Here is an 18,488-nt window from a genome sequence, read left to right as displayed (position 1 = left end):
CAGAGGGTTCCAGGGCTCTCCTGGGGTTCATTCATCAAGGCTGGACCTTGGAGAAAATGTGCCTGTTGATGGTATTAATAGCCTGTGGTGATATAGGTCTTCTCCACAGCAGAAACGGTCTGGTAAACCGGGTGAGCCCCATCTCACTTTTCTCCTTTTTTTTCTTTTGATGTTTGACTCGAGCTTAATTCTCCCTCTCCTCGAGCTTTTTTACGACAGGAGAGGAGGCAAAGTGTCGTCAGTACATCCCCACCCTGTACGTCACGCCATCATATTCTCTTGCAATTGCCCAGTTTCCGAAAAAATCATATTACTCACGATTGATAAATTATCTTGTAGGCAAACATTTTAAAATAACCTGTGATCATTAAGGCAGTCTTTCCTTTTATAAACAAGACATTTAAATTCAGAAAATGTAATCAGATAAGGGGAAAAAAAAAATGTCACACATGTCCTTAAGAAGTCATGTTTACTCGCTCCATACTTAAATCCTTCTCATGTTGCGTTCCTTAATCTCTTGAGGATAAATAGTCTCGTAAAGTTCCCACAAACATCTTCTTTTCCCTTTTATCCAATCATTTTGTTTCCCATGGAGTCCTGCTAGACTTAAATAGAAGCCTGGTTTTCTAGATTTGAGGACCAAAACCTCAGAGGTTGGGAGTTATACGTGCACCGACGGCACGCTCTTGTTGAGGACCTGCACCCTCATCACCTGGACGCTGGTCATGATCTTCTTCTGGTGGCCCATCAGCGTCACACCGAGCCTCTGGATGTCCCTGTACAGCAAACGCAGAAAAGTCTCTGTCACTGATACAGTGTGTGGTTTTACCCTCAAATTCAGAGGAAAAAAAACAATTTATAATAATAATAATGCATTATATTTAAGGCGCCTTTCAAGACACTCAAGGTCGCCGAGACACTCAAGACCTAATCTGATTAGCATTAAAGTGTTTGCGGTTGAACAAATCCTTTGCATTTCTAAATTGTGGCTTACATTTACTGTGGTTCAAATGTAAAGAGTCATTAATGTATAGAAATATAATATACTTTCAAAGTACATTTTACCATAATTAACTTATGTGACACTCTAATGTGCAGCATCAATTCTATGATGATGAAAACACGTAAAAACAAGTCTTTTACCTGTGAAAGTTAGTTATTCACAGTTTCACCAGTTCACCTGTTCACACCAGGTATTAACATTCACATTTGGGGGGGTCATCTGGGACATAACTGTGTAAATAAATGATTATTCAGCTGACCTCCTCTAATGATTTATTATGTTATTGTGTTTGTACTCACTGATTCAAATAACTAACTATGTAGCTATAGACAGGAAATGAGAGGAGAGGGAGAGAGAGAGAGGAGGCTGTGGGGCAACAAAACATGCTTCTGCAGATTTTTCAAATTAAAAGCCCTCTGGTTTCTCCAGGTGTTACGATCTTCACCTCTAAGTTATTTGGCCATTCTTTTATACTCTTATTATTCCCTGTTTTGTTGTGATATCTTATAACCTGTGTCCCCGCCCGAGGTTCTACCTGTCTTTGTCTAATTTTTCTACTTTTTGTGATTTAAAGCGCCACCCTGAAGTGTTTTGTCCCTCTTAATCTACCTTGTGCTTCTGTTGTCTTCCCCTGGGTTCATTGATGCTTCTGATCCCCGGTGCTTTTCTCACTGTTCCTAAAAGCCTTGTACTGTGTGTGCATTTTGGTTCCTGAGATCCTTAAATCTCAACACCAGAGACAAAATCCAACTCGTCCCTCATGGGCTACTTAGATCAGATCAGTAAACCAGAAACAATCTGCATTCGCTGAATTTTTTTTTTATTGGATTTGGAGGAAAAGGCAGTTTACAAGCATGGAGAAACTAGGATTCACTTATGTTTGTCAGTCAAACTGTTAAAGCCCTCAGGTGGGGCTTGTTAAGATACTATAGAGCCCAGTAGTTAACCTCTGCGACTGTTAACAGCTCACTGTCACCTCCGAGCTGTTATCACTCTCTATCACAGTCGGTCCTCACCCTTGGTTCATGCTTATGACGTGTCCCAGAGTGTGGTAACCCCCTGCAGCAAAGTGATCCTTGTAGCGGCTCATCTTAATGGTGTCCAGCCACTCGTCTACTGAGTTACAGCTACTGAAGTCAGGAATAGCTCTCTCCATCAGCGGAGGACTCTTTAAACTGCGGCAAAGAGAGAGACAGATGGCGATAGATAGAGAGATAGATAGATAGAAAGAAGGAAGAAGATGAACGAGAAGACAAGAAGGAAAGTTGGAGGGAGTCCGAAAACAAGAAAAGAGTCAAAATGTGAGCAAGATGGAGAGTAACTGGGGGAAAGGGGGCTTTGAAATGCACTAGTAAGGGAGGCAGAAAATCAATAGCAGTTAAAATGATGGAGAAAAGGTGGCGGCTGAGGTTGTAAGATGGCTGCTTTGAGTAGATTAATAAAGGGAGAAATCCTTAACGCTGCTCCTTCTCCATGGTCTCCCTCACCTCACAGAAGCACATTGCTACGCACCACTGACTCCATACGACCTGGGCTCTGACCTGAGAAATTTACACTAGTTCAGCCTCAGTCTTGGTGTTGTCAAAAAAAAAAAACCCTGCTCCCACATTTACCACAGTTGAAAGTCAATATCACAGCAAGGCTTTTTTCTTAATACACAATGCATCTACTGTATCAGAGATAAGCTCATGGGAACATAAACACAACAACTTGGCTTCTTCTGCCATAAAAGTTTGAGGGAAACTTTACTCTGCAACTGTATCCCATGGTGCTCACATTTGATAGCAGCGGGATGAGACTAGATTTGCTTTGTCTCCTACACTGGGATAGTTTTAGATAATTGTCCAGGTCCACCTTCTCAGCCCCTCATAGGCAGAGACTTGCTTTGATTTGCAGCTTAATCCACTAATCACATGAACCAATATTTGACTAAATGCTGAAGAACTGTCTGGCAAAATTAAATCAAACGACTCCTCAGCGTGCAACACCACGCACCCGTGTAGCGTAACTGCAAATATGGATCCATTCAGCGACCCACCCACCTGCAGAGCGTTTCCATGGACTTCAGGTTTTCTGGGTTGCGGATTAGCTTGTCGAGAACAGTGACTATCTGGCAAAAGCGCGGCCTCTCATTGCGATCCTTCTGCCAGCAATCCAGCATGAGTGTGTGTAGAGCACCAGGGCAGCCCATAGGTGCGGGCAGCCTATAGCCCTCCTCCACAGATTTGATCACCTGCATGTTGTGGAGCAGAAACATGAATGAGACACAGATGAGTGGAAAGCAAACTGGAGTTTGGCTATGGACAACAAACAGCGCTCACGTCTCTGTTGGTGAGGTTCCAGTATGGTCGCTCCCCGTAGGACATCACCTCCCACATGACCACACCGTAGCTCCATACGTCACTGGAAGAGGAGAACTTCCTGTAGGTAATGGCTTCTGGGGCCGTCCAGCGGATTGGGATCTTCCCGCCCTTCAAGGAACATAAAGAAGTTCAACCAGGATGTATTAAAGGAGTCATATTATATCATATTTCTCCAAGTTACACTAGTTCCCTGGTGTCCCAATGATCATGTCTGTGACATGCTCTAAAATACCATAAGGATGAAGCACCACAGCAGTTCAATCACCCTGCCAAAACAGCTCTGTTCAGAACGCTCTGTTTAGTAGTATCTCTTAAAATAAACTAACAGCAGTTAGCATTTGGAAAAGTGATCATTTGCAGACTCTAGCAGGCACATTGCTGTCATATATAACATGTATCCACTGGACAGATAAATCCTCTGAGGCTGGAAGTTTGTGTAGAACTCTGTGCTGCACTGTGGAGCCAAGAGTAGAACTCTTCACGGACTTCTGGTTTTCAAATTTTGTTGCCCTCGCCAGCACTCTCGCATGTTTTAAGGACAAAGCGGAGTGCCGCGAGACAACAATTCCAGGAATTTAGCACATTGTGACGTCTAAATGAACACGGAAGTCAACATCACGTGTTTTATCTCCTGTACTTAAGACTAAGGAGGACCACAAAAACATGAGTGAGTGTTCTTTTTTCTCACTTTGCCGACTGATAGGACCGACAGAGTCCCAAATATGAGGATTTAAATGATTAAAATTTGATTTTGCATAATATGGGACCTTTAAGACATCCTGCTACACAGTGAGGTGACACTTTTCCTCACTATATTCTGTATTTTTTGTTATGTCACAATCCCACTGAGAGAGGTATCACGTGATGTGTGCGTGCATGAAAGAGTTGCATTGCTCCAATCTAACCCAGAAACTATGAAAAGTCCAGTGAAAGCATAAAAGTATTTAGATTCTTCTCATTATCAGAAAAAAAATGATAACTCACAATTTACGACAATGTTACAAAAACTTTATTGCAAGTGAAAGTGCAATCAGCTAAATGTCGATACAATATCATGAGTAAGCAGAACAGCTCTGCACGCAATGTTATGTCATTAGGTAAATTATGTAATTATTGCTTTATTATGTAAATAGTATTTTAACTGCTTTATATTCTGTTGAGCAGCTTCAATGTACGAACGTCCATCCATCCATTATCTGCATATACAGAGGGGGTAAGTGGAGCCAATCCCACAATGGCTCCAATTTGAATAAAGAACTGTATTGTTGCTGCTGCATTGTTGTACCAGTGCTAACCAACACACCACAATGGTACATAAGTAGTTTTTCATGTTTTCAACATATAGCTTTTATTGACTTAAAGGAGTTATAAATCCTCTGTGGCTGGAAGTTTGTTTGTTTATCTCTGTGCTGCACTGTGGAGCCAAGAATAGAACTTTTCGCGGACTTTGCGAACTTCCGGTTTTCAGGTGCCGTTGCCCTCGCCAGCACTCTCGCATGTTTTACGGACAAAGCGGAGCGCCGTGAGACAACAATTCCAGGAATTGAGCGCATTGTGACGTCCCAATGAGTGCGGAAGTCAACATCGCATGTTTTATCTCCTGTACTTAGACTGAGGAGGACCACAAAAACATGAGTTTTTTTTCGAACTTTGCCGACTGATAGGACCTCTAGAGTCCCAAATATAAGGATTTAAATGATTAAATAGTTGATTTTGCATAATATGGGACCCTTAAAAGTGAAAGTTTTCAAAAATAAAAAACAATTCCAAAAATGTGTACCAAAGGTACTTTACCTGATGTACTTAGTTACACTGCACTACTGTGTGAATGTCCACCAAAGCAGAAAGTTAAACGCTGCATTAAAGACTGAAGGAAGCCAGTGTGGACAAGCATTCGGGACAAGAATAGACTTGCAAATGTTTGCAAGTATGTGAACCACTTACATTATTTTGACATAAAACTGACACTTAATTAGGTTGACAAATGGATACATCACTCCTAAAACAAACACACACTCCCTGTGGGTAATTTTAAACATCTGAAGGTTACACTTACAATGCAAACCTGCTCTGTCCTGCTCAACAATAAATCCAGCAAACACAGGCCACTGGAATTCACTAGCCTTAATTGTTTAACATTGTTTGTAACAGCTGGTAGATTCTTCAAAGTGACTTTGCTGCCACTCTGATTCCACGCAATAAGCAGCATTATTTAGTTTATTCAAATGTGCACGCAGCCATGTGAGTCTTCAGCTGATATCGACCATTAATTTGAGATGTACTGTAATGACACCACGGTGTCTGTGATATCCCAATCTACAGCTCTGATCCCCCTTCACATTGTCACTGAGCGATGCTGCACTGTGTGGCGGCTGCTGTAATCTGATTGCTGTGCTTTAACAGAGTGTAACAAACAAATTTGTCAAATGCCACTTTCCATCAGTGTACTGTGGACTGATAGCATTGCACTCTGGAGGCGGCAGCATCTGCCTGTTTTAGTTAAGACCTAATATATCTGTCTCCATCAAGCTGCAGCTTTAATATCAGCCTCCTTTTTAGCACTCAGGACTTTAGCAAACAGGATTTTACATTGCTCACACTGAATAGAGTGTGTATATCACTGCTGTACAATTGTATCATGTCTTTCCTTTTAAGTTTGTGGCTGCTTAAATAATGATAATATAAAGTGCATTTAAAGCTGTAGCGTGTTACCTCTAAACATAAATACATATACGAGACTGATGCCTTGCAACAAATAGACCTGGGTTCACAGTTTGCATGTACTCCCCGTGTGTGCATGGGTTTTCTCCAGGTACTAAAGTTCCCTTCCACAGTCCAAAAACATAAAGTAAATTTCCCATCGATGTGAATGGTTGTTGGTCTCCATGTTTAGCCTTGTGATGGATGGCCAGACATGGTAGACAATAGATGGACGGACATTCAAACTATTGTCAAATGAGTTCAAACAATGCTGATAGAGCCTATCAGCTCGACACAACGCTCTCTCTACTTCTTCAGAATAGCCATGTTTACATTTTGTGTTACCCGGAAACATTCACAAGCTGCAGAACAGACATGATTTATGTAATGCCAAGACCGACCATCATTGCATTAGTAAAGTGAGACATCTGCACACAGGTTAGAGTATGATTGAAAACACCAAGAAGCACCCATGAAAAGCCACAGAGAAGGATCATGAATGTTGTGAATGAGGATATGAACCTGATCAGGTTAGTGAACAAAAGGCTGTAACTATAACTTTGACATCTAATACCTTTTACTACAAGTAGAAGGGTACAATCTAAGGGGTCCGCCTCCTTCAGAGACTACATTTGAAGGCTGAATGCCACAAGCTGTCTCATTTTAAAGGTCCCTTCAAATAAGTCCTTATAACTGCCCTAACCCTAACCAACAATCAAATGATTCAGTGTATGCAGAGATGGATTTTTGGATTTTAAGTATGTAGATGTACAGAACAATGACGAAATGTCAGACAGACACCCTTTTAACTACCAGGCTTCAATAGAGAGAAACAGTGAATGGTACATATCGTGACACTTTATTTATAAATTAAAATATTCATGTGTTACATTATATTCTGTTATTGATCTGCACTGTGTCCAGAGGCAGCTTTTTGGGAAATTGCCAGTCGTCCAAACTGTCTCATTTCACTTCAGCATCCGTGGACTATAAACAATGAAGGTAACCTGCCTTCATCAGTCACAGAGACTAGCTCCTTTGAAGGAGGCAGCCTTTGAAGTGAAAAACAGCTTATACTGTATAGGTCTTCTGTATATACCTCCTCCACAATTTTATGGTTTGTGTTGCACTCTCTCCACTGGCTTCCTGTTCGTTTTAGGATGGATTTTAAAATGTTATTGTTGGTTTTTAAAGCTCTTAACGGTTTGGCACCATCTTACCTCTCAGAATTTCTGCTTCTTCACGCTCCATCCCGAGCTCTGAGGTCTAATAACAGGCTGCTTTTAGATGTGACAAAATCCAGACTAAAAACCTGGGACCTTTTCTGTAGCTGCCCCTAAACTTTGGAACGGTTTACCCATGGAAATTAAATCTGCCTCCATCATTGGACATTTTAAATCCCTTTTAAAGACCCACCTCTTCTCCTTAGCCTTCACTTCAGGATAAGAATAGTCAACCCGGACACTTCTATGTAGTTTTAACCATTTTACTATTCTATTATGTCACTATTTTATTATTTTACTTCTTCTGTTGTTATTGTGCATATCTTCATATTCTTTATTACAAGTAATTCCTACCCACTAAACATGACCGTATCTCTTAAAGAACTGGGAATGAATTTGTGTGTGTCACTGCGTCAATGCTTGCCTCAATGTGAAAACTCACACTGGTGGTGTATGCAGCATCGGGGTCGTCCTCCAGCACTCGGGAAAGGCCGAAGTCGGAAACTTTACACACCAGGTTGCTGTTGACCAGAATGTTGCGGGCAGCAAGGTCTCTGTGGATGTAGCCCAGGTCAGACAGGTAGGTCATACCGGCTGCGATGCCACGCAGCAACCCAACCAGCTGGATGATAGTGAACTGGCCATCGTGCCTCTAAAGGGAAGGGGCGGAACGAAAAGACAAAGACAATTCAGACATGGGGAGGTGGTGAGAGACATTTCCAGTGACAGTATTGCAGCAAAAAAGATGAAGAGAATGACAATAGATAAGATTTTAATTGAGATAGTCAATAGAGTAAAGATAAGAGAATAAAACACGGCAGGGACTCACTTTTAAGTTATAATCTGTAATATTTTCATATAAGCACGTAATGTGGCTGTGTGACTTATGTCACATCCACCTACGGTATAGTTAATTTTAGGAAACTGTCACGTGACACACGAAACCACCAGTGGCTGATAGTTCCCTCCATGTAACAATCCTTTTTTACACAGGAACAGGTGTGTGAATATCACTGATTTTTACATTCTGACATAAATTAAAGACACACACACTCATCTGAACCTAGTTATGAATACAACAAGTAACCAAAGACTGAGGAGGAGACCAGAACATGCTGTTCAAGTAAAGGTATCAGTACTAACCCTGAGGAAGGAGTCCAGCGAGCCATTCTCCATGTACTCAGTGATGATCATCACTGGTTTGCCTGGATAAAATAAACAACAACAAGCTGGATTATTCCTACATTTCTTTGAATATTTAATTATTTAGATTATATGTATGTGTATTATATGTAGATTTGACACAAATATACTCTGAGTCGCTCATTTATGTGTAGAATAATTATGTTCTGTTTAGTTATTGATCTACAAATGAATCAATCCCTTTGAGAATCCATAGGCCTGTCATAGGGACAGTTTGTAGTTTCTTAAAAAAAGTAAAAAAGTATTACACAAATGGAGCATGGACCATGAGCATCACACCTAGTAAAGGATTGTTGTGAAGTTTATTACAAATATTCCTTTTGACAGGGTTTATAAGCTCAACTAAGACATGTTACGCAGCAATTTATTTTTATTTTTTTTAAATGAGGGGTCTTCTCAAATTTTATAGCATGTATTGTGAGATTTACAGCAAAATAGATGTTCATAATTATCACTGACCATATTTGTAATCTTTATATGATTCTTTATGTCAAAGTAATAGCACCCTGGCAATTCAGTGCTATGTATCCATTAATTTATTGTGAAATATTTGCAGAAGTGGCAGATGCAATGCTTCATACCACAGAGTGCTGGCATTTATGTCTGAGCAGACATATGAAAAAGAAAAACACCCTACGTATACATCCCATGTATAGCAGCAGGAGTGATGCAGCCATCTGCGCTCTCCACTGTGTGTGTTTTTTTTTTTTTTTAATTACACAACATTCTAAGTGCAATAATTGAAATATGCGCTCATAGAAGACAAAACCACCACCAGGACGACTCAGTTTCCCACATTGCCAATACAGTGATCCATATCACACAAAATGCCATAATTGCTGGGGGTAATAAGGTACTTCCCCAGAAAAAAATCATAAAAATATGTAATGTGTGTATTTATTTTTAGTTATGCTGCTCACACAGACAAACAAATGCCGTAACCTCATTGACAAGGGTTGATATACTAAAGAGATAAGTGTCTTCCTCATCACACTGCAACAAACGCTTAACTCCTTCCTGCATGGCTTCATGGTGGTTGCAGAGACATATCCACCCCTACAGTCATACAGACGTTACATTAGTGAGACTTCTAAAAAAGAGAATGGAGGTTGCATATGAAATGAGATCATATAAAATGATTTCTGGTTGATATACACCAGAAACTCAAAAATAATTGTATAATAATACTCATGGATCTTCTAAGTGGAACTGTAGCTTGACACAGTGCAAACTGGATCACCTGCTGCTTTCAGATCACTGTAAAACGTCTCCATAATGGAAAGCTCCCTCAGCATGTGACTGCCTACTAACTGTCACACATTACAGAGTTCAATAATCTTTATTCTGCCGAGCTGGTAATGAAATTGAACTGTAACTAAAATGAAAGGGAAGTGGAAAAGATGAAGAAGGGTAGATTAGTGTTATACGTACTCGATAAATAGGGCAATATAGGAAAAAAGCCATCTGTAGCATGACGTCTACACTCGGAATAAAAGCTCTATTGTGTTTTATTCCATTCACAAAGACATTCACATAGAGGTGGCATACTTTGGGTTACCACTCCTTCCAGGCGGATGACGTTGGGGTGATCAAACTGAGCCATGATGGACGCCTCAGCCAGGAAGTCCCTCTTCTGCTTCTCTGTGTATCCTGCCTTCAGAGTCTTCAAGGCCACTGGAATGTCTCGTTTCCCTGGGAGCCTCATTCGGCCATAACACACCTCCCCAAATTCTCCTAAACACAACAGCAGGCCAATTCAGCAAATTACTGTACATTCATCTTTAAACATCTTGTACATATCGTCCAGTACAAAACATATTGTTTGCGTTGCTGCACCTGCAGCCCCTCTAAAGACACAGCTGCAATGAGAATATGAGTTAAGTTATTTTACTTGGTTAGATAAGAGGAAACAAATCCACTTAGAGGCTGTGTGTCCACTGCATCTGCAAACTCGGAACTAAGCTAATCAGCCATCCATCATTTCTCATTAACTCTTATCTTTAACTTGGAAGAAATGTAATTGTGCTTGCTGTTATTTGCTTCCCTCAGCTTTGTACTTCATACTTGTCATTATGTCTGTAGCAGCAGTGTATTGTGGGCCTGACACAGTGTTAGTATTCCCTGCCAGTTGGAGGAGCTTTGAGTGACAGCACCACACAACGCTCTGATTCCACTCTGCCATCCTCCTCTCTGCTGCACATCACAGCCTTGACACCAGCCAATGATTTTAAGTTAGCTCAGCCGATAATTCTTATTTTCTCTCCTTTTCTCCTTTTCTGTGTATGTATATATGTGTGTGTCTGTGTGTGCATGTGTGTTTTTACCTGAACCAATGATTTTCTCTATTTTGATCCTGGAAGCTTCAATTTCTCGGGCAAACTCGTGCACCGCCTGGCAGGGGTCCTCGTATGTGTGTGGGTCGATATAGAACCTTGCATCAGGGAATGACACTAAGATAAACAACATTACCATTTGGTCACATATCAGAGAAAGAGAGCAACATCACATCTGAGCCCCTGCCACTGGTGTGTGGAGGGAAAGTTGATGAAAGGAAAGAGATGGCTCGGAGAAAAAGAGCAGACCGAGAGAGAAAGAGAAAGAGAGGGGAGACAATGAACAGGGCATTAGGCCTGTGTGCTCCCGTAATCACTCAGCATGAGGATGAACTTTAATAAGATCTAATCTATTACTGGTAGCAATTGAGGAATGGGTTAAACATACCATGACCATTCTGATAATGCATCTTCTCCTCGTCAGAGTCCTGGAAAGCTTTGCTGTAGCCACAGTGTCTGTACAAACCACACACACACAATGCCAGTCATCCAAACAGACACATGCACACACATAAACATACAGTGGGATGAATACAGGACAATAGAAGCTTGTACTATCAAACTGTCACCACCGCTCACAATTCATTAATCAATACTTTATAATGGAATATTAATTTCAACGTCTGTTAGTCGTTACATGAAAATATAACCGGTGGTTCTGTTTATTTGGTTTTCCACTGGCTGCAAAGGTGATCTTTAAAAGGGTCAGCAACACTCAAATGATCGATAAAGACATAGAAGCTGTGTCTCAATTCAGGGGGGAGTTCACATTTTGAAGGCTGATTGCATTACAGGCCCCCACGACTTGGCTGCTCCATCGTGAAGGTCCCTCAAAATGAGATCAACAAATGAGACAAACAGCAACCAAGCATGTGAAGAACACACATTTAAGCATGAGTGCCAAGTATAAACACTCAGCAGAACAATTCAGGGTCACATTAAGAAAAGAAGGAGCCTTATGAGATGTAATATTTTTGTATTTACTTGTTATGTTGCTGTTATGGGCCATAAGGTGATCAGCAACAGCAGTAACAAGACTGAAAAAAAACGTTATTTCGTTTCAGCCTCGATGATCTACACGTCCTATGGGGGCAGTCCCTGAATTAAGACACAGCTGGGGTCTACCGCTCAAGGTATGAAAGAACATCTTCTTATGCATTGTATACCCATTAAGTTTATTTGGTCATTAGTGTTTTAATACTGCCATTATCTTTTAACAGTAGGTTTTCAAAGTAAAAGCAATAAAAGTCAATATTCACGTTAAGGAGTCACAGTAAACACACCTCATTAGAGGAAGGGGGAGAGGATTTCACTGGCCAGAATTGAGACAGGCTGCTACTCATCGTGAATGAAGCCCTGTGGCGCTACAGTGGCTGCGTAAAGCTCGACTTTATGCAGATGAACTGGCACTGTGAGTAAACCAATCACACAGCAGAAACAAAAGCACAGAACTGTTTCTCCTTCCAATAAAGATGCGAAAAAGTGAATCGAGGAGGTTGCTGAGCTCCTCCGGCAAGACACCTTTGTTAAAGGTGCGTAACAAGTTTAACTACAGAAAAAGTAGCTTCACACACCTAAGCTTTGTCTGATTACTTGAAAAACAATAGCACTGTGAACTTCCAACACACAGCATGATTTCTGTCTATCTATTTCAGAGTTTAGGCTTTGTAGTGGACTATAGTGGAACGAAGAAGAAGTTGTGAGTAATGAAGTCATGAATTAATAATGTTATTGTTTATGCTTTCTGCTGCGTGCTATCTAAGTTACTATACTTTCTAGCATTTCCAAGAGATTCCTAAGCATTCCAAGTTCAGACGAGATATTGTACATAATCCCTCCGTGTCACTGGATCTACTCAGAGGATCTCCTAAGGAGGAATCCTGACTCAAAACCTGAACCAACAACCCAAAACTCATGGCCATAAGTATGGATTGAAACATACATTGAGTGATCAATTGAGAACTTTTCTTTGCTCCAGTTAGGGATGCACCGATTAATCGGCCAGTGAACGGAACCGGCCGATTTTCAAGTGGGGCCGCAATCTGATTTTAATAAGCCGGTCAAATGCACCCGCATCGCGCAGCATCAGCAACAGACGTGCACGCGGCTACACGCACATGTAGTAGAGTGTAGGGCTGGGCGGTATACCGGTTCACTGTTTTTTTTTTCGTTATGATATGCATTTTTAATATACCGCCATACCGGTGTATTTGATTACACAACATCCGCGCAGCCGCGGCGCTGCTGTCTGCTTTGCGAGTGAGCGTGCGCTCTGCATGTAAACGTTTCATTAATGTATATATATTTGTTTCAATCACTGAATGAAGCCTGTCATATTTGGGACAAGAGTCAGGATCTTAAATCACTTGCACAAAACTTTTGATCAGCACTCAGCATTTGTTTGTTTGTCATTTAAACCAGTGTGAGCAGAGAGCGCGAGGCATTGTTGGCACGGGGCGGGAGAGAGAGACAGAGAGAGAGCGAGAGAGAGAGCTCTGCGCTCTTGGTCATTAGTTAATTTACTTATTTGTGTGTAGGTACTATGTTGTGAAATATGTTTAAAAATAAACTAGACATACAGGTAGTGATTCGTTTTGTATTTTTAGTTGGATATTGGATGTGAACTGACTGTATTTCTCTGTTAAAATGTTCTATCAAAGAAAATATGCAAAAATATATATCTTTCTGTATGCTGTAAAGAGGTTTAACAAATTGATATTGGAATTTGCTAAAATCGGTATCGACAGGTCAAACTTCTTGAAAAATCAGAATCGGCCCCAAAAATGGCAATCGGTGCATCCCTAGCTCCAGTGCAATGTCCACATTACTGCTGCTCTGCTGCACCAATCTGCCTATCAATCTCACACTCCTCACTCATCTTCAACCCGAGATAATTGAACTCCTTAACTTGGGGCAGCAGGAAGCGATCCACTGTTTTCAAGATAAGAACCATGGCCTTGGACTTAGAGGTGCTGACTAACTCTCATCTCACAAACCACTTCACACTCAACTGCACATCACCGCAGCACAAGCTGGAGGTCACAATTTAATGCCACTATCAGAACTACATCATCGACAAAAAGCCAAGATGCAGGTCTAAAGTGCCCGATACTAGACACTCGCCTCTGCCCGGTTGTGGATCAAAGAAAAAAAAAAAGAACAAGAAGCAAAAGGTCTGTGCTTTAGTTTCTTGTGGACACCAATGTCTCATTGTCAGAGCTGCTCGGTACCATTTTCTTCTTGTTTTGGTGATGGAATAGTCCATCTCTAAACTGCTGGGGTTTCACTTTGTTTGACTGCAATCACTGTAATTGCATTTGCATCATTTATAACACAAGGACACTTATTCTGCCTGTTAAAAGCTGCTAAAAGCAAACTAACCAAACTCATTTGGTGAATTTAGACAAAACTAAAACCTTCCATCAGTCTCTAGAAAGTAGCAGACCCTATCTTAAATGATAGCAGGGAACTAAAATCTCTTTTAGACAGCATAGACACTAATTCATCAGCTGTGTGGTGAAGTATCCATTACCCCTCATCCTTCATCTACTGTGTACTCAGTAAAACTGTCTCTATAGTTTCTGTCACAGGGGATTTATGGTATTTTCTAACAAGTTCAGTTTTAGTGAATTCCCTAAAAAATAAACACAGTATTTTAATGTTTACACTTAAACAGTAGTGCAGATGGTCTTTATTAGCTTCCATTGCCATTGGTCTTTAATCTACTGGACATTGTAGTCACAATAACTGAATATAGATTGAAATGTAAAGTAATTATATACATAATGAACTATTCTTTACAGTTCTACATTACAGAGATGTAAAATGAGGACACCAAAGGCAGGGCGAGATAAATGGTTTGGTTTGAAAGTTACTGAGCATGAATCAGCGTCGCTAAAGCCATGATGAGGGGGACATTACAAGTTAGAAAATTAGCCTTGCAGAACACTGAAAAAAACAGATAAGGTATTATTCCCCTCTGCACGTCGTCTGTATTACTAATAGAAAACCATGCACTTATTTTAGCACACTGGCGCAGGAGTAAAGTAAAGATGCTAGGATGTAACAACCTTACTCTCATTTCACTGGCAGCAAAAACAACATATGGCACAAGCAGGAAAGGGATACAACAACATAACACAAGGAGAGGCATAGTAGAGTAGTGTAAGAAAAGTGTTCCACACACAGCAGCGATGGGTAGTGTGGTAAAGTGTAGCCTTGCCGTTTCCTGCAGATGATGATGGCCAGAAATGCGACCAGGCCGGACACCAGGGCCATGCAAATCCATATGATGGTCATGGTGTTGTAGCGCAGAGGAGCTGCAAACACACACACACACACACACACAAAACCATGTGTCAGCCGAATGACTGCAAACAGTTTACACTTAGAGACACACAGGAGGCAGGTAGAGAGGCCCTGGATAAACAAGATAAACATGAATTTGGAGCTTCATTAAAGGAGCTCAGCATTTTCTAATTACCTCCTGTTTGTATTTTGAAAAGTGAGTCTGTGCCATTTTGAGTAGGAAACATTCCATGCCAGTGTTGTCATCTGTCCTCAGTGATTGAGGTAATTAAGCCCCCATCTTTAAGTTGGCTGTTCTAGCGACATGTAAATGTAAGAGTCATTACAACAAATAGAAACAGCAACAACACAAAACACTGTTTTTTTTATCCGTTTTAGGCTCAATGTTTTCAGTCCCTGCTATGGTCAATGTGCTGCCATCCTGTCCCTGATGATGTGATCCTGTAGGTTTATCTTTTTGTACTTTTGTCATTGCGGCTAACGGATTGCTGTAGCTCAGTGCACTGCAGGTGAATTAATCTGAAGCAATTCTTTCACTGTCTGATTTGACTCTTCTGCTCTGCTCCTCATCCTCTCTCTCTGATTTGGCCTTCTCCGCAGCTATATAACCTTTCATTATGTCGTTCTGAATCTTTTATTTTGCTTTGCACTGTAAAGCAAAATGTGTGTATTTTTCAATTCTTTACTCAAACTTTACACCACTAACTGTACAGATTTATACATTTTGTGTTGTTGGTGGCAATGAAAAGATGAAATATGTTGAGAAATGTTCTGAAGAAAAACTGAATGTGCTTGTTGGTGCACAACAATGTAATCAGGAATTCAACTGGTAATGGTGATGGTTTATTACATTGCTGTAGTGGTACTTATGTAACAGTGGTGCTGTTGTAATGGGAAGGCATTTCTTTCTAATGTAGGCCTAAGTAAGTTATACAACGTTGCCTCAATCATGGTTCACTGCAAGCCCAAGGGTGGAAATACACAACCTTCATGACTATGTATTTCCACCTCAGGTTTGGGGTTGCCTCATTTTCACTTTGTATTATGTGTGAAAAAACAAAACCTTATGGACAATGTTCACTATGTTAAAATAATTGTATTCCACTGGATGGCATCCACTGGAGTAGAGAAAACTTGAGGCGTATGTGTGACTGTGGAGGGGCAGGAGACAAAAACAAGGTTAAATCAAGACTATTTTGTGATTCTAAATGAAGCCAAATGGGCAGACACGTCAAAAATTAATTGTTTTCTTAACAACTGAAATTGTCCATAATGTTATGGACACACTACTGTTCCTGCATTAATAGTCTCTCATGTATAAGTCAACACATGAGGTTTTCAATGTTCACTTTTCTTGACTCCTGAAAAGAAGTCTCCATATTATGTGTTGATGCCTGCAGTTTTTTTGTGCACTGCCTCTTTTTTTTCCCGCAGATATACTACCAAATTCCACAACTACCTTCTTCATCTTGCTGTGCCAGAGCCAGAAACCACTGCAAACGCACTGACACAGCTGAAAAAAATGATGCTGACAGCATGGATACATCAGTCACTGTACTGACTGGTAAATATAAAAAACAATACAACCTCCCCAACAAAAACCACACACATAAACAAAACATGTTTTTCCTTCCCCCTGAATATCCAATTCTAATTCTGCAATCACACAGACATGAACTGTACAGAAATGTGTTAATAGATGAGGACACAACCCAGTATCAAGTGCCTGCGGTGCTGTTTGTAAAGGAATACCAGACACGACTTAGGCTGCTGGGATGTGTGCGATTCGTTGTATTTCCCGAACGTGAACAAAAATCATAATCAAGAGGAAGAGAGCTGGGGTTAATCTTGCCGGAATTTGCATTGCTGTAAAAAATGAAGCAGATGAAGGAGAATTTAGTGTTTTCACCTGGGTCATGTGTTCCCACTAATGCTGATTGGAGCTGAAGCAGATAAAACCCCACGTGCATTGCAAAGTCAACTGCCAATTAAAGACATCCCCGCTGGTTAAAACCATGTTTAAACATGAGATTAAACTGTTTTTTTTGTTTTTTTTTACCAGTGGTAAAGGGGTATTTTTGTGACTGTGGTGAAAAGACTTGAAGCTGGAATTGGATGTGGTTCTGCTGACCCTCTAACAATGTACAGATCAGTGCAAAAGAGGGATGAACTGAGGTGCTTATCAAGCTCAGTGGTGCGAAGCCCTTTAGACCTGCACCATGCTGTTCAGTCTTGTCTGGCTTTGAGAAGCTTTCTTTGTCTTTTAACAGAACACATTATTTCCTTACTCGTCCATTTTTTTCCCCTCCATCCTACAACTGCAGAGGACAGGCAGGATTTAAGCAACAATGCCTTGTTTCATTGTCTTTTAGAGATCATTATACACACACACACACACCTGCTTTCCCGGTCTGAATCTCCACATTCTGGCTGAATCGTCCACAGCCTGCTGATGTTCTGGCTCGGACCTGGAAGATGTACTTGGTGCCCGGCTTCAGCCCTGACACTCGGGCACTGGTATTTTTAGACTTCAGCGTGGAGTAACTCTGCTCTTCATTATCCTGTGACAGAAAAAAGACATACTTCACATAAGCTCTACCTCTCCATATTAACATGTTAAATATAGAGTTATATATATTTTAATTTTTTAATTATTGTTTGCATTCTTTCATTGTCAACCCCTTTACCCTTAGGTCATGGGGGCTTACTGTTTGAGTGTGAGTGCTGCACCTTTGAGTAAAATGTGTATTATTATTTTATAATTACTGTTCCGTACACATCAGTGTACTACAGTGTAGTGAAAACGTATGGTTGTTTTTAACTCCAATAGTCAATAAGACACTTTCAGTGGGTTTGAAATTAAGAGACACACAAAAAGTAAGGCCTGATTTATACTTAACATATACATTACATAACGCTCATTAAATGTGTGGAGTAACAGAAGAAACTGCTCAACAGGTTCCTCTCATATAGCACATTTGTAGAATTTTCTTGTGTTGCAGATCTACCATTATATCATGTGGCAAAATGTGATGTAAGTAAGAAAGTATATTTTATTTATGAATATAGCACCTTTCACAGGGCAATACAAGTACAATACTGACAGGGTAAAAACATAGAAAAAAAACCCAAAAAACAGGAAAAACACAATAAAATATAAGTACAATAAGAACCCTAGTCTACATAAAACCCCGATTAAAAAGAAAAAGTTGTAACTGCTCTTTAAAAACATCAACAGTGTCCAGGCAAAGTTGCCTAGAGAGTTGGATCATTGTCGCATTGATCACTTCCACTTCTTGAATTAAATGTGCATTTTACCATCTTTCTTTTCATAATATCAACAACTTCATTAAAT

General features: G+C 40.5%; 1 protein-coding gene across 1 annotated transcript in view; it reads right to left on the bottom strand.

The window, feature by feature from the left end:
• Positions 1 to 661: 661 nt before the first annotated feature.
• Positions 662 to 18,488, bottom strand: part of epha8 (eph receptor A8) — a gene marked incomplete at both ends in the record, with an annotated part of 97,587 nt that continues 79,760 nt past the window's right edge. Inside the window, 11 exons of the mRNA XM_083892158.1 lie at positions 662 to 776; positions 2,020 to 2,178; positions 3,046 to 3,236; positions 3,325 to 3,474; positions 7,732 to 7,941; positions 8,433 to 8,494; positions 10,041 to 10,226; positions 10,817 to 10,942; positions 11,214 to 11,281; positions 15,048 to 15,144; positions 17,532 to 17,694. Of these exons, the coding sequence (XP_083748284.1) occupies positions 662 to 776; positions 2,020 to 2,178; positions 3,046 to 3,236; positions 3,325 to 3,474; positions 7,732 to 7,941; positions 8,433 to 8,494; positions 10,041 to 10,226; positions 10,817 to 10,942; positions 11,214 to 11,281; positions 15,048 to 15,144; positions 17,532 to 17,694 (1,527 nt within the window). The remainder of the gene's footprint in view (positions 777 to 2,019; positions 2,179 to 3,045; positions 3,237 to 3,324; positions 3,475 to 7,731; positions 7,942 to 8,432; positions 8,495 to 10,040; positions 10,227 to 10,816; positions 10,943 to 11,213; positions 11,282 to 15,047; positions 15,145 to 17,531; positions 17,695 to 18,488) is intronic.

This window comes from Microchirus variegatus (genome assembly GCF_963457635.1).
Source record: "Microchirus variegatus genome assembly, chromosome: 7".
Lineage (NCBI taxonomy): Eukaryota > Metazoa > Chordata > Actinopteri > Pleuronectiformes > Soleidae > Microchirus > Microchirus variegatus.
The sequence above is the reverse complement of the archived record's forward strand: the minus strand, read 5'-3'. Positions and strand labels throughout refer to the sequence as shown.